This window comes from Oncorhynchus mykiss, chromosome 32, assembly GCF_013265735.2.
Source record: "Oncorhynchus mykiss isolate Arlee chromosome 32, USDA_OmykA_1.1, whole genome shotgun sequence".
NCBI lineage: Eukaryota > Metazoa > Chordata > Actinopteri > Salmoniformes > Salmonidae > Oncorhynchus > Oncorhynchus mykiss.
The window spans coordinates 38,665,067-38,687,543 of record NC_050572.1 but is presented as its reverse complement, the minus strand read 5'-3'; the positions used below and the strand labels follow the sequence as shown (position 1 = coordinate 38,687,543).

General features: G+C 42.9%; 1 protein-coding gene across 7 annotated transcripts in view; it reads right to left on the bottom strand.

Moving 5' to 3' along the window:
* Window positions 1-22,477, bottom strand: part of LOC110513167 (sodium bicarbonate cotransporter 3-like) — a 74,244-nt gene that overhangs the window by 43,236 nt on the left and 8,531 nt on the right. Inside the window, exon 1 of one of the 7 annotated variants that reach the window (XM_036970621.1) lies at window positions 17,796-18,109. The exons of the other annotated variants lie outside the window; for them this stretch is intronic. Coding sequence (XP_036826516.1) covers window positions 17,796-17,831 — 36 coding nt within the window. The 5' untranslated portion in view covers window positions 17,832-18,109. Of the gene's footprint in view, window positions 1-17,795; window positions 18,110-22,477 lie in introns of those variants that run through there. 7 annotated transcript variants of the gene reach the window in all.

Below are 22,477 nucleotides of genomic sequence, written 5' to 3'. Positions count from 1 at the left end.
TTCAAAGCTAAAAAGTTATCCAGCCAAGCTAACCTGCAGTGAAGATCAGCTGGTGGGACTGGTGGAAGGTCAACAGGTGGCCTTGGAGGTCCTGCGCAGTGGACAATCAAGAAGGCGGAACCCTCCACTCGCCCGACGGAGCGAAAAAGGAAGGAGGACCATGCCGGGACCCCAGCCAAGGATGGGGGGGGGGATGCCAACATCTAGCTTCCCGAGCCCGACGCCTCTTCCTGAACCTGGACAGCAGGAAGTGCTACGAGTGTGGCGAGCCGACACATCACCTGGAACTGTCCAAACCGCGATGTCCCGAGGCCTTCGGCCTCAGCTGGTGAGGTAGTCACCGGGTATCCCTGCGGCTTACTGAGGGCATACTGTGCTGAGGAGAGTGGTACTTCCCCTGTCACCCCGGTAAGAGCCAACAGAAAGGACACCACGGCACTTTTGGACTCCAGGAGTATGGTGACCCTGATCCAACCTGACTTCGCCCAGTCCCCGAAACTAACTGACACCGTGGCCATCACATGCATAAACAGTGAGACCAAGGACTACCCTACCACACTCCTCCACCTCAAGACCACAAAGGGACAACACACGGGAACAATGGGAGTTGTCCCAAACTTGCCTGTGCCGGTCCATGTCGGAAGGGATTTCCTGATGTTCCGCCAACTGTGGACCAATATGTTCGGAGATGTGGGGAACCGAGGGAACCAGAAGGGAGGAGGAAGCCTGAGAGGTGGGAGGGACACCAGAAGGAGGGATGCCTGGATGTGTGGATTCCAGGAAGTGGACCCCCAGGCATCAACTGATCCCCTCTCAGAAGTCAGACTGGAGGGAGAGGTGGCGAGTCTGGAAGACATGTTCCCAATGGATCATGAGGTGGCACCAGAGCCCGTCTCTCTAGTGGGTCGGTTCGGCACGGCCCAACTGGAGGATCCCAACTTGGCCAGCGCTCTCTATCAGGTGACCGTAGTGGACGGAGAGCCCGTGGAGGGGGTAAGTCAAATAACCTACCCCCATTTCTCTATAAAGAAGAAGTTGCTATATCAGGTCGTGAAGAAGAATGACGAATATCTGGAGTTGTTGTTGGTGCCCCATCCCTTCGTACCATCTGTCCTGCAGTTGGTGCACTCCCACCTTCTTGGGGCTCACCTAGGTGTGGGAAAGACCTTAGACAGGATCAAGGCACGATTTTACTCGCCAGGGGTGAAGAAAACAGTGGAAGAATACTGCCGCAGTTGCCCGGAGTGCCAGCAGGTGGCTCTAAAAACCCAATTTTCGCAGTCCCTTAATTCCCCTACCCATTATTTCAGTTCCTTTCAGCAGGATGCAATGGACCTGGTGGGACCTCTACCCAAGCGCAACCGAGGCCACCAATACATTCTGGTGATTCTGGATTATGCCACCAGGTACCCGGAAGCCATTCCCCTGCGCACCATGGCCACCAAGGGAATCGCACGTGAGTTGGTTATGCTGTTCTCCCGAGTAGGCGTTCCCGACAAGATATTGACTAACCAGGATTACCCCTGGAGAACGGAACGGACAACGAGAACGGCTTGTGGACTGTGAAGTAATTAGTGAATTCCCCCTTCTTCCCCAGTGTACAAAAATCCCTAAAACTTCCCATTTGCATTCTGGTTGTGCTACTGGTGCATGTTTTGTTATTGAACTTGGTGACGCAGAAACCCCACACCCTTGAGCTTGCTACAGCATCATTAAATATATTGGAGGCAAAAATTACAGACAGTAATGTACAAATAGCTAAATCAAACTCAACTGGATGTACATGGTATTGATTTTAATATAATTTAAATGTATAGGTCTATAGAGGGGTTGGAACAGTAATTATATTCCAATAATTTAATTCTGAACAGAATCCCTATTCTTTTCGTTCCGTTCTACTGTTCCGACCTGTAAAATAAAGTTCTGAACCGGTTCGAACCAAAAAAGTACCAGTTTATATCGTTCCTTTTTAAACCTCTGAAATATATATATTTTTAAATACATTTAGCTCGACATTATTTACTTCACCAATCAGTGCTGATAGAGCAGTTTAGGAGCGGGCAAGCTATAGTTGTTTACATGCATGATGGACAGACAAATATAGGGCGAGAGATGTGATTTTTGCAGGTGGGGAGAAAGCAAGAGAGGGTGGATGAGGAGGCTTGGTTTGAAGCGCTTGGCATCTTGTTATGACATGCATTATTTGAATTAGGCCCACGGAATTATACCTACAGAGGATTGGCTTCTATGGAGGAACTTTGAATGTCTTTGAACAATCGAGAGTTGGCTTAACGTTGGACTAGAGCGAAAGCAAGCATGTGTGTGCAGAGCGGCACCAGAACTAAACACGCTTACCTTTTTGTAGTTAATAAATCCAATGTGAAACATGATAACTATAGTATCCTTAACTAGCATTGAAAAAGTGAATCCATTCTTCTGTAATTACAGTAGGCTACAATATCCTATGCTTCGGAAGGAGAGAGGCAGGTAGCCCACACACGAACAAAGATTTTCAGCTGGCAGGCAGACACTGGAATACGTTTCTGAGTGATAGAGAGATGGCTTTGCATAGGAGCTTTGTTTTTTTTGTGGGACTGAAAAAAATTCCCGGAAAGTAAAGCGCTATTAATCGGTTCTCATGCTTTTAAAATCTTGGTTCTGCTACAGTATAGATCACTTAGGTTCTGATTCTGTTCCTCCAGTTTTTGGTACTGTTTCCTGAACCGGTTCCAACCCCTGGGTCTATGTCGCCTATACTGTATTTATATTTTAATACAGTCATCTCGGTTTTCATTGAATCATACTTTTATCATAAGCTTGTTATTAACATATGCAAAGAAATCGGCATCATTGTATTTGTAGTCATATTCATTCTGAAGTTATCGGCGGTCACAGAATGACATACAAATCAAGATGTTTATCTTTAGCGGAGATCTTCTGTGTATAAAATGACACAGAAAGGCCAAACATTTTCTAACAACGCACTTCGCTGTTCTGGTCTGGAAGGCAAACGGGTTTGGTAAATAACAAGCGTTTTCAAGAGCAATAGTTTTAGGAAACAGCTCTGAGATTTAACGATGCTCCTGCGAAGGTTCTAACGATGAACTTTGCCTTACAGTGCTTTTGGGAAACGGGGCACTGAACTTATGATGCAGCAGAACATATTTTAAGTTTTAATAAGGTGGCTTTGGATAATACAGTGCCTTGCGAAAGTATTCGGCCCCCTTGAACTTTGCGACCTTTTGCCACATTTCAGGCTTCAAACATAAAGATATACAACTGTATTTTTTTGTGAAGAATCAACAACAAGTGGGACACAATCATGAAGTGGAACGACATTTATTGGATATTTCAAACTTTTTTAACAAATCAAAAACTGAAAAATTGGGCGTGCAAAATTATTCAGCCCCCTTAAGTTAATACTTTGTAGCGCCACCTTTTGCTGCGATTACAGCTGTAAGTCGCTTGGGGTATGTCTCTATCAGTTTTGCACATCGAGAGACTGAAATTTTTTCCCATTCCTCCTTGCAAAACAGCTCGAGCTCAGTGAGGTTGGATGGAGAGCATTTGTGAACAGCAGTTTTCAGTTCTCTCCACAGATTCTCGATTGGATTCAGGTCTGGACTTTGACTTGGCCATTCTAACACCTGGATATGTTTATTTTTGAACCATTCCATTGTAGATTTTGCTTTATGTTTTGGATCATTGTCTTGTTGGAAGACAAATCTCCGTCCCAGTCTCAGGTCTTTTGCAGACTCCATCAGGTTTTCTTCCAGAATGGTCCTGTATTTGGCTCCATCCATCTTCCCATCAATTTTAACCATCTTCCCTGTCCCTGCTGAATAAAAGCAGGCCCAAACCATGATGCTGCCACCACCATGTTTGACAGTGGGGATGTTGTGTTCAGGGTGATGTGCTGTGTTGCTTTTACGCCAAACATAACGTTTTGCATTGTTGCCAAAAAGTTCCATTTTGGTTTCATCTGACCAGAGCACCTTCTTCCACATGTTTGGTGTGTCTCCCAGGTGGCTTGTGGCAAACTTTAAACGACACTTTTTATGGATATCTTTAAGAAATGGCTTTCTTCTTGCCACTCTTCCATAAAGGCCAGATTTGTGCAATATACGACTGATTGTTGTCCTATGGACAGAGTCTCCCACCTCAGCTGTAGATCTCTGCAGTTCATCCAGACTGATCATGGGCCTCTTGGCCGCATCTCTGATCAGTCTTCTCCTTGTATGAGCTGAAAGTTTAGAGGGACGGCCAGGTCGTGGTAGATTTGCAGTGGTCTGATACTCCTTCCATTTCAATATTATCGCTTGCACAGTGCTCCTTGGGATGTTTAAAGCTTGGGAAATCTTTTTGTATCCAAATCCGGCTTTAAACTTCTTCACAACAGTATCTCGGACCTGCCTGGTGTGTTCCTTGTTCTTCATGATGCTCTCTGCGCTTTTAACGGACCTCTGAGACTATCACAGTGCAGGTGCATTTATACGGAGTCTTGATTTTTATTTATTTATTTTTATTTCACCTTTATTTAACCAGGTAGGCAAGTTGAGAACAAGTTCTCATTTACAATTGCGACCTGGCCAAGATAAAGCAAAGCAGTTCGACACACAACGACACAGAGTTACACATGGAGTAAAACAAACATACAGTCAATAATACAGTATAAACAAGTCTAAATACGATGTAAGCAAATGAGGTGAGATAAGGGAGGTAAAGACAAAAAAAAGGCCATGGAGGCAAAGTAAATACAATATAGCAAGTAAAACACTGGAATGGTAGATTTGCAATGGAAGAATGTGCAAAGTGCAAAGTAGAAATAAAAATAATGGGGTGCAAAGGAGCAAAATAAATACAATTAAATTATAGGTGGGCTATGTACAGGTGCAGTTATCTGTGAGCTGCTCTGTCAGTTGGTGCTTAAAGCTAGTGAGGGAGATAAGTGTTTCCAGTTTCAGAGATTTTTGTAGTTCGTTCCAGTCATTGGCAGCAGAGAACTGGAAGGAGAGGCGGCCAAAGAAAGAATTGGTTTTGGGGGTGACTAGAGAGATATACCTGCTGGAGCGTGTGCTACAGGTGGGAGATGCTATGGTGACCAGCGAGCTGAGATAAGGGGGGACTTTACCTAGCAGGGTCTTGTAGATGACATGGAGCCAGTGGGTTTGGCGACGAGTATGAAGCGAGGGCCAGCCAACGAGAGCGTACAGGTCGCAATGGTGGGTAGTATATGGGGCTTTGATGACAAAACGGATTGCACTGTGATAGACTGCATCCAATTTGTTGAGTAGGGTATTGGAGGCTATTTTGTAAATGACATCGCCAAAGTCGAGGATTGGTAGGATGGTCAGTTTTACAAGGGTATGTTTGGCAGCATGAGTGAAGGATGCTTTGTTGCGAAATAGGAAGCCAATTCTAGATTTAACTTTGGATTGGAGATGTTTGATATGGGTCTGGAAGGAGAGTTTACAGTCTAACCAGACACCTAAGTATTTGTAGTTGTCCACATATTCTAAGTCAGAGCCGTCCAGAGTAGTGATGTTGGACAGGCGGGTAGGTGCAGGTAGCGATCGGTTGAAGAGCATGCATTTAGTTTGACTTGTATTTAAGAGCAATTGGAGGCCACGGAAGGAGAGTTGTATAGCATTGAAGCTTGCCTGGAGGGTTGTTAACACAGTGTCCAAAGAAGGGCCAGAAGTATACAGAATGGTGTCGTCTGCGTAGAGGTGGATCAGAGACTCACCAGCAGCAAGAGCGACCTCATTGATGTATACAGAGAAGAGAGTCGGTCCAAGAATTGAACCTTGTGGCACCCCCATAGAGACTGCCAGAGGTCCGGACAGCAGACCCTCCGATTTGACACACTGAACTCTATCAGAGAAGTAGTTGGTGAACCAGGCGAGGCAATCATTTGAGAAACCAAGGCTGTCGAGTCTGCCGATGAGGATGTGGTGATTGACGGAGTCAAAAGCCTTGGCCAGATCAATGAATACGGCTGCACAGTAATGTTTCTTATCGATGGCGGTTAAGATATCATTTAGGACCTTGAGCGTGGCTGAGGTGCACCCATGACCAGCTCTGAAACCAGATTGCATAGCAGAGAAGGTATGGTGAGATTCGAAATGGTCGGTAATCTGTTTGTTGACTTGGCTTTCGAAGACCTTAGAAAGGCATGGTAGGATAGATATTGGTCTGTAGCAGTTTGGGTCAAGAGTGTCACCCCCTTTGAAGAGGGGGATGACCGCAGCTGCTTTCCAATCTTTGGGAATCTCAGACGACACGAAAGAGAGGTTGAACAGGCTAGTAATAGGGGTGGCAACAATTTCGGCAGATAATTTTAGAAAGAAAGGGTCCAGATTGTCTAGCCCGGCTGATTTGTAGGGGTCCAGATTTTGCGGCTCATTCAGAACATCAGCTGAACGGATTTGGGAGAAGGAGAAATGGGGAAGGCTTGGGCGAGTTGCTGTGGGGGGTGCAGTGCTGTTGACCGGGGTAGGAGTAGCCAGGTGGAAAGCATGGCCAGCCGTAGAAAAATGCTTATTGAAATTCTCAATTATGGTGGATTTATCAGTGGTGACAGTGTTTCCTATCTTCAGTGCAGTGGGCAGCTGGGAGGAGGTGTTCTTATTCTCCATGGACTTTACAGTGTCCCAGAACTTTTTTTGAGTTAGTGTTGCAGGAAGCAAATTTCTGCTTGAAAAAGCTAGCCTTGGCTTTTCTAACTGCCTGTGTATAATGGTTTCTAGCTTCCCTGAACAGCTGCATATCACGGGGGCTGTTCGATGCTAATGCAGAACGCCATAGGATGTTTTTGTGTTGGTTAAGGGCAGTCAGGTCTGGGAAGAACCAAGGGCTATATCTGTTCCTGGTTCTAAATTTCTTGAATGGGGCATGTTTATTTAAGATGGTTAGGAAGGCATTTTTAAAAAATATCCAGGCATCCTCTACTGACGGGATGAGATCAATATCCTTCCAGGATACCCCGGCCAGGTCGATTAGAAAGGCCTGCTCGCTGAAGTGTTTCAGGGAGCGTTTTACAGTGATGAGTGGAGGTCGTTTGACCGCTGACCCATTACGGATGCAGGCAATGAGGCAGTGATCGCTGAGATCTTGGTTGAAAACAGCAGAGGTGTATTTAGAGGGCAAGTTGGTTAGGATGATATCTATGAGGGTGCCCGTGTGAGGGTGCCCGTGTTTAAGGCTTTGGGGAGGTACCTGGTAGGTTCATTGATAATTTGTGTGAGGTTGAGGACATCAAGTTTAGATTGTAGGATGGCTGGGATTACACACAGGTGGATTGTATTTATCATCATTAGTCATTTAGGTCAACATTGGATCATTCAGAGATCCTCACTGAACTTCTGGAGAGAGTTTGCTGCACTGAAAGTAAAGGGGCTGAATAATTTTGCACGCCCAATTTTTCAGTTTTTGATTTGTTAAAAAATTTGAAATATCCAATAAATGTCGTTCCACTTCATGATTGTGTCCCACTTGTTGTTGATTCTTCACAAAAAAATACAGTTTTATATCTTTATGTTTGAAGCCTGAAATGTGGCAAAAGGTCGCAAAGTTCAAGGGGGCCGAATACTTTCGCAAGGCACTGTAAATTAATCTTCAAGATGTCTGTGACAGGCTATTGAAACGCCATAAATAAAGCAATACTATGAGCCCAATGAATGATCGTGGCAGTACATCAGAGCACTAGACAAAAGGACCATTTACACCGTTCCAAAAATTTATTCATATTTCACGCCTTGTAGCAACAACACTGCCTAACAGAAACGTTCACACTTCATAGTGACAACCTCTTGGTCACAAAGTCCAATTAAAAACTGTATTTTTTTTTATCAGTGCTATACTGATAATCATAATTACACTTGATATGTGACCGGAATCCAACCAAACCTAATAAGAGCGCATCACTCTGCTTCCTCCAATACAAAGCCTTTTATCCCTCATTAGTGATGTTTCACACCATTCCCCCCCGTCCCCCCCCCGACGAGGACAGACACGTCTCTCAATCTATTTCAGCCCCACATGAGGTATTGTGACTGGGAGAGGAGGCTATTTTTGACCTGCCTGAGCCTCCATAACAGATGCAAAAAAAATACCACAGGGTGAACCAGAACTCTGCTGGCTTAGATCTACTATACTGAGGAGTTTGGCTGGATTAAGTTGGATACGGGGACATGTTGTATGGCTAAAAGAGGGGAAAAGTAATGTTGCTATAAGTAGAATTCTCTAGTGTTTCTGGCTTTTATTTCTGTAAAACCAGGTGTGCTGTCCACTGGACCGCTCCGTTATGGTTTAGAAACCATCGGAGCAGCACCTGCACTTGTCCAGTCCGTAATTACAGACAGGTTATTTCAGAAATTCTTAATACAATAGAAATAAGCCTATTAGGGCTGGGTGCTATACAGTATTTTACTAAATGATGGTACTGACGCAGGGACTGCTTTGGGTTTTTACTTTACCTTCCATAATGGTATTTCAACTTTTGTTTGTTAAATCGGATACACCAATCCGTTTTTATAGTTTACTCCGCTACTTGTGTCGTCTCTCTCTCTCTCACCAAACCCCACCACCTGTCACTCAAGGAGCGCAGTTGTTGTTACTCGATCACAAGGCCATATGCAGACAGTTCCCTCGGAGTTACTCTTTGGTCTGCATGGTCAACGGAGCAGATGCATCAATATGTTGACAACCATGCTGCTTTCCACTTTACTTCTTAATATGAATCCGCAAGTGTTCTATAACTACACTATTAGTTTGTGTTTCTTACCGTCTGCAAACAGCTAGCTCCTCTTTTCTTAGCAAGTTATGGCTCGAATAAATCGTGTTAGCCGCTAATTCTTATCAATACCTAGGTAGCTAGCTACTAAATGTACTGAGTCAGAGCAAGCGTAGCTAGCTAATAAAGCCTGATACCAGTGCTGGTGTAGGCCTAAATCAGCATGTTTTTTTCTAAATGAGAGAGGGGCAAAGCGTGAATATGTTGACTACATGAAGTAAGAGAAAACATTTAATGTAGCCAAAGATTATAGGGTCCCACACCCCTGGGAAACGCTGACCAACACTTTGGTTCCTACCCTGTCACAATAACGCATCCAAAAATATCCTATTAGTATTCTAATTCCTAATTCCACGAACGCCTCCCTAGCTTTGCCATCCGTTGTCATGTCAAACGGCACTGTATTCAAAGTGCCCAACAGTTCACCCAAGTGTTTTGATCTACATTGCAAGTCAAATCGCAAATGCAATATTTGGTCAAAAATAAGGTCTACATTTTTGTGCAGCCCTACATGACAGTGTGGAAATTATCTCAAATTAGATCAACTTTTGGTTGAAATTTGATTGAACTGTATAAAACAATCAGAATGGGGAAAGACATCCTAGGGTCATGCCATATCGCCCAGCCCTAAGGCCTATATGGTACTAGGTTGGTAAGTGATGAATAAGAATATCAGTGTATTTGACGGCTTTAAATGCAACACCAGAATTTGAGATATCCCACCAATCACAAAGAAACACTGCTGCTAAGTAGCGGAGAGAGCTGATGGATGTTAAACTCACAGTAGGAGGATAGGAACATGATATGCAGAGAGTACATATCTCTGACATTGGGGTCCCTTTTGCTCCGACCCCTCTCTCCACTGAAATATGCAAGCCCCTCTTGCACTGAGCCCCCATTCTCATGAAGAGCACGTATGCTCGAGCTACTACAAACAGAGACACAGATACAGATACAGACACACAGAGGTACACCACACACACACACACACACACACACACACACACACACACACACACACACACACACACCTCACAAAGGCAGTTCCCCAAGGAGAAGAGCATCCACGGTGAAGGACACTGTTTGAAGGACACTTCATGGTGGTAATCTAGCGGTTAAGAGCGTTGGGACAGTAACTGAAAGGGTGCTGGTTCGAATCCAAGAGCCGACTAAGTGAAAAAGCTGTTGATGTGCCCTTGAGCAAGGCACTTAATCATAATTGCTCCTGTAAATCGCTTTGGATTAGAGGGTCTGTGAAATGACTAAAATGCAAATGAGAGCACTGTCTGAGAGACAAACGAGATTGGCAGAATAGTCAGCTCTGGCAATCAGTGTGCAAGTGTGTCTTAGGACTGCCAACAACACAAAGCTGTGTTTTAAATCTAAACTAGGCCTAGCTAAAAGTCTTACAAGAGTCAATTAAAATGGAACAAATTGTATTTTTCATATTAGTCACAGCACAAGTGACATGCGTCTTGAAAAAAACGTTTCTACCACACACAGCTAGTCTACCTGTAAACAGAGAGTGCACACATACAAAACATGCTCTTTTCATGACATAGACTTACTATGTGAATCCATGTGAAAGCTATGATCCCTTGTTAAATCAACTTCAATCATCGTAGATATAGGGTATGAGACAGGTTAAAGAAGGATTTTTAAGCCTTGAGACAATTGAGACATGGATTCCGTATGTGTCATTCAGAAGGTGAATGGAAAAGACAAAAGATGAAGTGCCTTTGAACGGGGCATACCCTTCATCTAGGTGTCAGGCGCCCCGGTTTGTGTCAAGAACTGAAACGCTGCTGGGTTTTTCACGCTCAACAGTTTCCCGTGTGTATCAAGAATGGCCCACCACTCAAAGGACATCCAGCCAACTTGACATAATTGTGGGAAGCATTGGAGTCAATATGGGCCAGCATCCCTGTGGAACGCTTTCGACACCTTGTGTAGAGTTCATGCCCTGACGAATTGAGGCTGTTCTGATGCCAAAAGTGGTGGGTGCAACTCAATATTAGCAAAGTGTTCTTAATCTTTTGTACACTCATTAGTATGGCCTTTGGGTCTCCATCTCACCCCTCACGAGATAGCATCCATAATCGATTTCAAGAGTCATCACACTGGCCGGGGGAACTGCAGCAGTGATCTATTCCAATCCTTTCCATGGACTGTCTTACGATGACATTGAGATTCACACCACCTATACATTACCATAATCGCCTCTCTCCTGTTTGAAATACCACCTTGGGAGAACAGCGAGCACCTGCCTGTTGACCTGACATCTGTGTCCCAAATGGCACCCTATTCCCTGCATAGTGCACTACGTTTGACCAGAGCCCTACGGACCCTGGTTGAAAGTAGTGTACAGCATAGGGAAAAAGGTGCCATTTGGCAAGTAACCGACTTCTCTTCTGCTGCTCGTGGATTTCCACGGCAATTAGCTCTCTGACAGTCTCTTGATGGGTGAACGGTAATAAAAGTGAGAGGTGAGCCAGGAAATAAAGACAGGGGTTTGATAGCGGGCCAGGACTAGGTGGAGTGATGATGCTGGGCTCAGTGGGCTGCATAACTACTGTTGTTGACTGTTCATTGTGATGGGGACTTGGGGAGGCTAGAGACTGAATCCGTTTAATACATTCACCGGATACAAGGCATCAAATAGGCTAGGCTATACTAAGCCAACGTTTACACTTGAGAAAAGCAGATTATTCCAAGGTTCATTACCAGTTCAAAGCCTCTTAAAATATACCTAGTGCCAATGGAAATCTATTATCATGATGTTTATGAGCATGTCAATAAATAAAATAACCGTCATAACATTATATGATGACCGGACACCGCAGTCATATATCTATAGCACCAGTCAAATGTTTGGACACCTACTTTATACTATTTTCTACATTTTAGAATAATAGTGAAGGCATCAAAACTATGAAATAACACATATGGAATCATGTAGTAACCAAAAAGCATTAAACAAATAGAAAAATATTTTATATTTTTCAAAGTAGCCACTCTTTGCCTTGATGACAGCTTTGCACACTCTTTACATTCTCTCAACCAGCTTCACCTGGAATGCTTTTCCAATGGCCTTGAAGGAGTTCCCACATGTGCTGAGCACTTGTTGGCTGCTTTTCCTTCACTCTGCGGTCCAACTCATCCCAAACCATCTCAATTGGGTTGAGATCGGGGGACAGTAGAGGCCAGGTCATCTGATGCAGCACTCCATCACTCTCCTTGGTTAAATAGCCCTTACATAGCATGGAGGTGTGTTTTGGGACATTGCCCTGTTGAAAAACAAATGACAGTCCCACTGAGCACACAACAGATGGGACGGCGTATTGCTGCAAAATGCTGTGGTAGCCATGCTGGCTAAGTGTGCCTTGAAATAAATAAATCACAGACACTGACACCAGCAAAGCACCCCCACACCATCACACCCCCTCCTCCATGCTTCACGGTGGGAACCACACATGCGGAGATCACCCGTTCACCTACACTGCGTCTCACAAAGACACGGCGGTTGGAACCAAAAATCTTACATTTGGACTCATCAGACCAAAGGACAGATTTCTACCGGTCTAATGTCCATTGCTCGTGTTTCTTGGCCCAAGCAAGTCTCTTCTTATTATTGGTGTCCTTTAGTAGTGGTTTCTTTGCAGCAATTTGACCATCAAGGCCTGATTCACGCAGTCTCCGCTGAACAGATGATGTTGAGATGTGTCTGTTACTTGAACTCTGTGAAGCATTTTTTGGGCTGCAATTTCTGAGGCTGATAACTCTAATGAACTTATCCCCTGCAGCAGAGGTAACTCTGGGTCTTTCCTTTCCTGTGGCAGTCCTCATGAGACCAGTTTAATCAAAGCCAGCAGCATACCACCCTGCATCCCACTGCAGGCTTGCTTCTGAAGCTAAGCAGGGTTGGTCCTGGTCAGTCCTTGGATGGGAGACCAGATGCTGCTGGAAGTGGTGTTGGAGGGCCAGTAGGAGGCACTCTTTCATCTCATCTAAAAAAAATATATATACAGTGCCTTGCGAAAGTATTCGGCCCCCTTGAACTTTGCCACATTTCAGGCTTCAAACATAAAGATATAAAACTGTATTTTTTTGTGAAGAATCAACAACAAGTGGGACACAATCATGAAGTGGAATGACATTTATTGGATATTTCAAACTTTTTTAACAAATCAAAAACTCAAAAATTGGGCGTGCAAAATTATTCAGCCCCCTTAAGTTAATACTTTGTAGCGCCACCTTTTGCTGCGATTACAGCTGTAAGTCGCTTGGGGTATGTCTCTATCAGTTTTGCACATCGAGAGACTGAAATTTTTTCCCATTCCTCCTTGCAAAACAGCTCGAGCTCAGTGAGGTTGGATGGAGAGCATTTGTGAACAGTAGTTTTCAGTTATTTCCACAGATTCTCGATTGGATTCAGGTCTGGACTTTGACTTGGCCATTCTAACACCTGGATATGTTTATTTTTGAACCATTCCATTGTAGATTTTGCTTTATGTTTTGGATCATTGTCTTGTTGGAAGAAAAATCTCCATCCCAGTCTCAGGTCTTTTGCAGACTCCATCAGGTTTTCTTCCAGAATGGTCCTGTATTTGGCTCCATCCATCTTCCCATCAATTTTAACCATCTTCCCTGTCCCTGCTGAAGAAAAGCAGGCCCAACCATGATGCTGCCACCACCATGTTTGACAGTGGGGATGGTGTGTTCAGCTGTGTTGCTTTTACGCCAAACATAACGTTTTGCATTGTTGCCAAAAAGTTCAATTTTGGTTTCATCTGACCAGAGCACCTTCTTCCACATGTTTGGTGTGTCTCCCAGGTGGCTTTAAACGACACTTTTTATGGATAGCTTTAAGAAATGGCTTTCTTCTTGCCACTCTTCCATAAAGGCCAGATTTGTGCAATATCTGACTGATCGTTGTCCTATGGACAGAGTCTCCCACCTCAGCTGTAGATCTCTGCAGTTCATCCAGAGTGATCATGGGCCTCTTGGCTGCATCTCTGATCAGTCTTCTCCTTGTATGAGCTGAAAGTTTAGAGGGACGGCCAGGTCTTGGTAGATTTGCAGTGGTCTGATACTCCTTCCATTTCAATATTTTCGCTTGCACAGTGCTCCTTGGGATGTTTAAAGCTTGGGAAATATTTTGTATCCAAATCCGGCTTTAAACTTCTTCACAACAGTATCTCGGACCTGCCTGGTGTGTTCCTTGTTCTTCATGATGCTCTCTGCGCTTTTAACGGACCTCTGAGACTATCACAGTGCATGTGCATTTATACGGAGACTTGATTACACACAGGTGGATTGTATTTATCCTCATTAGTCATTTAGGTCAACATTGAATCATTCAGAGATCCTCACTGAACTTCTGGAGAGAGTTTGCTGCACTGAAAGTAAAGGGGCTGAATAATTTTGCACGCCCAATTTTTCAGTTTTTGATTTGTTAAAAAAGTTTGAAATATCCAATAAATGTCGTTCCACTTCATGATTGTGTCCCACTTGTTGTTGATTCTTCACAAAAAAATACAGTTTTATATCTTTATGTTTGAAGCCTGAAATGTGGCAAAAGATCGCAAAGTTCAAGGGGGCCGAATACTTTTGCAAGGCACTGTATATCCCCAGGACGCTGCCCTGTGTAGGGTGCTGTCTTTCGGATGGGACGTTAAACAGGTGTCCGTCCTGACTTTCTGAGGTAATTAAAGATCCCATGGCATTTATCGTAAGAGTAGGGGTGTTAACCCTGGTGTTCTGGCTAAATTCCCAAGCTGTCCCTCATACCATCATGGTCACCTAATCATCCCCAGCTTACAATTGGCCCGTTCATCCCCCTCCTCTCCCCTATAACTATTTCCCAGGTTGTTGCTGTAAATGAGAATGTGTTCTCAGTCAACTTACCTGGTAAAATAAATAGCACTTAATGGTTTTTGCGACTGCGCTTGAAGAAACTTCCGAATTGACTGACCTTCATGTCTTAAAGTAATGATGGACTGTTGTTTCTTTTTGCTTATTTGAGCTGTTCTTTCCATAATATTGACTTTTACCAAATAGGGCTATCTTCTATATGCCACCCCACCTTGTCACAACACAATTGATTGGCTCAAACGCATTAAGACGGAAAGAAATTCCACAAATGTACTTTTAACAAGGCACACCTGTTAATTAAAATCAATTGCAGGTGACTACCTCATGAAGCTGGTTGAGAGAATGCCAAGAGTGTGAAAAGCTGTCATCAAGGCAAAGGGTGGCTACTTTGAAGAATCTCAAATATAAAATATATTTTGATTTGTTTAATACTTTTTTGTTTGCTACATGATTCCATTTGGGTTATTTCATAGTTGATGTCTTCACTATTATTCTACAATGTATACAATAGTACAAATAAAGAAAAACCCTTGAATGAGTAGGTGTGTCTAAACTTTTGACTGGTATTGTATACACAGTACATTCGGAAAGTACAGACCCCTTGACTTTTTCCACAGTTTGTTACATTACAGCCTTATTCTAAAAATATTTTTTAAATCCTCATAAATCTATACAAAACACCCCATAACAACAAAGCGAGAAAAAAAAAGGGTTTTAGAAATGTTTGCAAATTTATTTTTAAAAAAAACTGAAACATCACATTTACATTAAGTCTTCAGAGCTTTAGCTATGAGATTCGAAATTGCGCTCAGGTGCATCCTGTTTCCATTGATCATCCTTGAGATGTTTCTACAACTTTAAATATTCTGTATAGCTTAAGGGTAATGTGTCACCCAATTAATTCTCTTTTACTCATCTATTCAAAATCAAATACAAATTCACTAATTGCGTCTAACTGTAAGCCGCCCTGCACAATCAATGAACAAAAAGCATCGCCTAAGGCTAGTTCTCTCCCCAACTCATGGATAGACATTTTGGAGTGTAGCGTAAGGTCCATCCAGTATGCACAATAATACAGTCCACACTCAAAGGCGATCACTCAAATTTGTGTAATTTTGGAGTATAGGCTAGACCAATTATGTGCCAAAGACATCTTAAATCAATTTTGTTTGATGTGTTTCTGCCATGTGTAATATGCGGTAGGCTATGCATTGTATGACAGCACAATCATCATTTTAATTCAGGCTTTTCTTTCGTGCTTGGGCTCATTAGCCTAATAAGCTCTAATATGCATATGGGGTTTTGAATTAATCATCACCTTAGAAAGCGCTGTCCATTCTGTTGTTAGGTGTTGAAACAACATCCACAAACAACCATGTTTTACACTGTTTCAACCTGCTGTTGAACTTCTTTCTCCAAATTGATCATCACAGTGAGGTGAGTTCTAAAGGCATGATACTGTTTTGATGATAAGTGTTTGATGTGATTTTCAACTGCACTTGCATTGATGTCATTGTGGTTATTGGGACAATAGAACCCTGAGTACCAGGCCATTAGCGAGTTGGGAACTACCGAGGCATATCCAGAGTGTATAAAAGGAGATTACCGTGACTCAACAGCGATCACTTGGAATTTTATTGCGGTCATGACTCATGACTGCCGGTGTGGCGGTAATACGGTCACCACAACAGTCCTAGACGGGACTTTGTTTCTGCGGTAACATGGACTCTTAAAAACGTGATGATACTTTGTTGTTCCTTGCTGAAACAAGAAACTAGCAAATGACACTTTGGTTGCCTAGGCAACGCCCCACAATGTAACAGCGCACACAGAAATATAATTAATAAAATGGGCTTTAACACTGGCAATTTGACTGGTAAACTCATGGGTACACTCTCAATGGCTGCCTGGTATTGTGATGCAATACTTTCCTTGGTAATGTAGAATGTTCATTAAAATGATATTAACTGATGTGGCTCATGCAATGGAACGTATTGCATCAGTTCAGTTGAATTAACAAATCACAGCACAAACAGTGGGGTCACTTCCTGCTTTTACTTCCTGCTTTGCTCCTATGGGTACACTCGCAATGGCCGACAGTTCTTTTCATTCTATTTCTATGACAGCACATGCAGTCAGGAGCGAAAAATATATATTACGGAGACCGTGGTCATTTGGCTGGCCAATTATTATGTTAGACCAATAAACTGTATTTGTGTGTGTGTAAAGAGTCAGTTATTATATAGTCTACAGTATCTGTTAGAATGGGGGCTACCATTTTAAATTAAATTCACTGAGCATTGAACACTGGTGCTTGTCACCGTGACTGTGTGAATGTGAAATTAATCGGTGTGGATGACTGGCGTTTAGTGTAGGAGTGATTTCAGAGCCCCTCTATTCAGAGTTCCCTCTATTCCAGGCTGTCGTTACTGGGACTTGTTCCAGGCAGGGGGGGTGGGTGGGGGGGGTGACGTAAGTCACATAGCTCTAGAGACACACACCAGTCCTCTGAGTTGCATCTCCACCGTCACACATGGGCTAAACGCAAAACCAGAGCCAGCAGCAAACTGCATGCACCCCCGCCCCCAGAAAATAGGCTAAAGAATAGGCTACACAGTCACGGAAACCATTTCCATTCCTCTCTAAGACACATTTTCCTCTCCTTGTATGTACAACCTAATAACCACAGGTGTCTACTTTTTCCACCTTCCATGTCATTCTCACCTTATCTAGGCTATTTCAATAGCCAAACATGATGTATTTTCCTCAATGTGTCTGACATCAACTTCTATTCAATAGATAAACAATAAACATCATATTCATAATCTATACATTTTTATCAAAGGTGCATACTCTAGTCTGCTGCCCCATTTTCCTCCTCTAGTCCTCTCTCACGCTCTTTAAAGCAGCCATATCTGTTCCTGTCTCATTTTCTCCCACTCTTGCTCCTCAGGGCTAGTGAAGAGCGGGAAGGACCATTTCTTTTCTAAGAGGCATTTGTTGGTGAGGCTGGCAGGGACTCTCCTCCCCCCCATCAGAGATGGAGAAGACACACACACACACGTACACACACACACATCCACACACACGGACGTGCACACAAGACAAACAAACAGAGCAGACCTACCGTCAGCACATGCTCCCCTTCATGGTTCCCCTCCATCGGGGCTAAAACATCAGCGGCAGCCGAGGCAGCTGTGGCGTTAGCTGGCTTTGTCTCTCTGTTATCTCCCCTGTGTGTGTGTGTGTGTGTGTGTGTGTGTGTGTGTGTGTGTGTGTGTGTGTGTGTGTTTCTGTGAGCGTGTGTGTTTCTGTGAGCGTGTGTGTTTCTGTGAGCGTGTGTGTGTGTGTGTGTGTATCTGAGCTCTAACTAAGACACTGGAATAGTGGGCTGCTGTTGCCTGCTCGTCTGTGTTAATACGGAGGGAGAAAGCAGAGTGCTGCCTGTCTTAAAACAGACCTGCTCCTCTCTGACAGCCCGCTCCTTTCTCAGCAGCCAATCCCCCGCCACCATGAATATTTCATTTGCACAGCCAAGAGCGCACCCAGACGTGCACGCAGACAGAGAGGACATACACACACATACGCACACAATCACCCACAGTGGCATTCAGGGCACACACCCGCCCACACACACAGACAAACATTACCCAGAGGGCGTGGAGAATTGAAAAGGACAGACAGAGATGTACTCATTAAATGTCTTTGCCTCCTTTGATTCTGATACATTAGTGATCTTTATCACAGTCTCAAGGTCATGTACACGTCTTTCAGCACCTTTTAATCCCATAGAGACTCATGGCCACATGAGGTCGTCAAACACAGGGAAATAACAGTGTAACATCACACTTATACAATGGTGATAGAAAGAACATGGTAAATCAAGGTCTCTGTCCCAAATGGAACCCTATTCCCTATATAGTGCACTACTTTTGACCAGAGCCCTACAGAAGTAGTGCCCTCAGTAACTTCATAAGGAACAGGATGCCAAGGCCTACACCCCCTAAATAAAATAACATTTTGAACTTTTAGTCGCAATCACAGAAAGGTAGCCTACAACAAGTAATGAACGGCTAAAGACAGGACAGAACCATACATCTGATCCATTGCCTCACGAGCAATACAGTTCTGATGAAACCGGGGGCAGGGTGACACCTAATGGCCAACTCTGAATCTCACATGGAGGCAAAGCATTGGCACGCCAGCTGACACAGTATATTTTTAGATTCTAGCAGACATTCTTATCCAGAGTGAATTAAAGGAGCAATTAGGGTTAAGTGCCTTGATCAAGGACACATCGGCAGATTTTTCACCTAGTTGGCTCTGGGATTCGAACCAGCGAACTTTCAGTTTATTTATTTTAAACCGGATTTGAAGGTCAGGCTCTCCAATTATGTTCATGTACTATGTGTACTGTCAGCAAGACAGTGTCTCATTTTGACCAATATGAGTCCCAAATAGCACCCTATTCCCTATTAAGTATTGGCTCTGGTCAAAAGTAGTGCAGTATATAGAGAATAGGGTGCCATTTGGGACTCAGCCTGCAACCGGCAGTCTATTCTTCTTCGTAAGCACCATGGACTCACCACCAGCTCTGGAGACCATTATCCACCACTGCGCACGGAGAGAGACTGATCACATGGCCGACACCAAAGACTCACTCAGTCTTTTAATCTGAAAGGATTATTTACCCGATTGGATTAGTATAGTAGAGGGCTGGAAAGCTGAGACATGAAGCCAACAGGTGGGATTGACCAGTAGCCATGATCAGTTAGATTACCCCAGATCATCCATGAGAAGGCTGGGCGCCCTGGCTGGAGGTGTGCTGTGCTCCCCCTGGGGCATCATTTTACTCCTGGGTTTTTCTGGATCAAAATGGGGCTAAAGTGGTGACCATGGCGAGGGTGTGGCCTCTTAAAGGTCTGTGAGAGCCAGAAATCTTGCTTGTTTGTAGGTGACCAAATACTTATTTTCCACTATAATTTGCAAATTAATTAATTAAAAATCCTACAATGTGATTTTCTGGAGAGAAAAAAAATCTAATTTTGTCTGTCATAGTTGAAGTGTACCTATGATGAAAATTACAGGCCTCTCTCATCTTTTTAAGTGGGAGAACTTGCACAATTGGTGGCTGACTAAATACTTTTTTGCCCCACTGTAGACAAGTTGGTTTAATTTACTTGAAAGGAAGTGAGACTTTGTCATTGTGTTTCTTGGCTATTTACACTGTTTTGTTCACAAGCTAGGTTGTTTTTCAATGTTTGAGTTTCAACTGTTCGACAAGAGAAGACAATTGGGCTACTACTCAGACTCTCAATCGCACAGGCGCAAACATGACTAATGTCGCGTTACCATGGTAACCGTTCACCCTTTAAAAGGAAGGTGAAATTGTTTGTCTCATCTGTGATATTTTGGTTAAAAGAAACATTACAAAGCATGTTGATCCATTTTTGGTGTTACGTTTGTGTAATTTTAGCTGTAAAAAAAATATTTGGGCAGGTAAAAAATCTGAGTGGCTGGTAAGATTTTTACATCTACCTGCCACAGTGGCTGGTGGACAAAAAGTAAATGTTAGGCCCTGAATTGAAGGTTGTGCAATGTAACATGCTACCCGTTAGATAAAATACGGAACTGTTCCGTATTTCAGTGAAAGAATAAACGTCTTGTTTTCGAGATGATACTTTCCGGATTCGACCATATTAATGAGGCTCGTATTTCCTATTGTTATCATGTTATAACTAAGTCTATGATTTGATAGAGCAGTCTGACTGAGTATTGGTAGGTAGCAGCAGGCTCGTAAGCAGTCATTCAAACAGCACTTTAGTGTGTTTGCCAGCAGCTGTTTATGACTTCAAGCCTATCAACTCCCGAGATTAGGCTTGTGTAACCGATGTGAAATGGCTAGCTAGTTAGCGGGGTGCGTGCTAATAGCGTTTCAAACGTCACTCGCTCTGAGACTTGGAGTAGTTATTCCCCTTGCTCTGCATGGGTAACGATGCTTCGAGGGTGGCTGTTGTCGTTGTGTTCCTGGTTTGAGCCCAGGTAGGAGTGAGGAGAGGGACGGAAGCTATACTGTTACACTGGCAATCCTAAAGTGCCTATAAGAACATCCAATAGTCAAAGGTTAATGAAATACAAATGGTATAGAGAGAAATAGTCCTATAATTCCTATAATAACTACAACCTAAAACTTATTACCTGGGAATATTGAAGACTCATGTTAAAAGGAACCACCAGCTTTCATATGTTCTCATGTTCTGAGCAAGGAACTTAAACGTTAGCTTTCTTACATGGCACATATTGTACTTTTACTTTCTTCTCCAACACTATGTTTTTGCATCATTTAAACCAAATTGAACATGTTTCATTATTTATTTGAGGCTACATTGATTTTATTTATGCATTGTATTAAGTTAAAATAAGTGTTCATTCAGTATTGTTGTAATAGTCATTATTACAAATAAATACATTTTAAAAATCGGCTGATTAATCCATATCGTAATCGTTCGACCTCTAATAACAGTATTTGAATGTTTTGTTTGTTAAATGTGATAGACCATGTATAACGCCAATTTTTATAGTGTACTCTGCTACTTGAGTCATCTGTCATCTCGCTCATGCTACTTTCCACACAGACCTAGCTCCTTGCGTTCAGTCTGCATGGTCAATGCAGTACATCAAATTAAATCACATTTTATTTGTCATATGCGCCGAATACAACCTTACCGTGTAAGTAAGCATTTCAAACATTCAAATACCGTTATAGAAGGTAAAGTGTTGATGACAACATATGTTTTCACTTTGCTTCGTAATATAAATCCACTAGACTAGCGTTCTATAATGACACTATTAGTTTGTGTTTCTTACATCCGCAAACAGCTAGCTCATCTTTTCTTAGCAAGCTGGGCCTAAATTGTGCTAATTGCTAGTTAGCTAATCGCTAGCTAGCTGAGCAAACGTAACTAGCTATACAGCCTGGTAATACCAAGGATGGTGCGACCCAAATTAGCATGTTGTTTGTGCAACAATATCTTCTAAATCAAAGAGGAATACGCAAAGCATGAATGTTACCTACATGAAGTAGCTAAGAAGAAACATTCAATGTAGCCAAAGGTTATAGGGTCCCCTAGGAAACACTGACCATCACTTTGAATCCTACCCTGTCACAATAACTCCTCCCTGGCATTTTCATGTCAACCAACACAGAATGGAGAAAGACCCATTGAAATCACTTAGAATGTATGTGTTGGCACCCTAGATTCACGCACTACTCATAAAGCAAATGTCAAACTTTTATTATACAAAAACATAAAATACCTTCATTTTTTTTTTTTTAATTACAGTGATATATGATATTTTGGCATTTTCGCCCAACTTTAATTCAAGTCAATTGCTTGACTCACCAGTCAAGAACCAAGCTATATCCAGCTATTACCGTTATCTTGCATGATTTAAAATAATCTAAACTAGAAAGGTAGGTTACTTCTCTAAAATCAGCCAAATGTGTGTTTTCAACTGGATTTTTTTGATAGATGGAAGAGTAGCCTACTCTTGTTTGTTTAGCTACGCTCTTAATCTAACTAAGCAGCAATCACCTTGTCACTTAGGTGGCAAAGATTATGGTACCCATCCAAAACTGGGGCCAGGAGCACAGATTTGGCCCCATCTTTTAGTGATGCGGGAAAAAAAATAGTTAGTTATTCTTTCTGACAATATATAATTTTGACAATATCACAATATTATTTTTGCGCTAGTTTGCTGAACCTGCACGAAAACTCCTGTATTTTTCCTTCATTGTTTGTTCGCCAT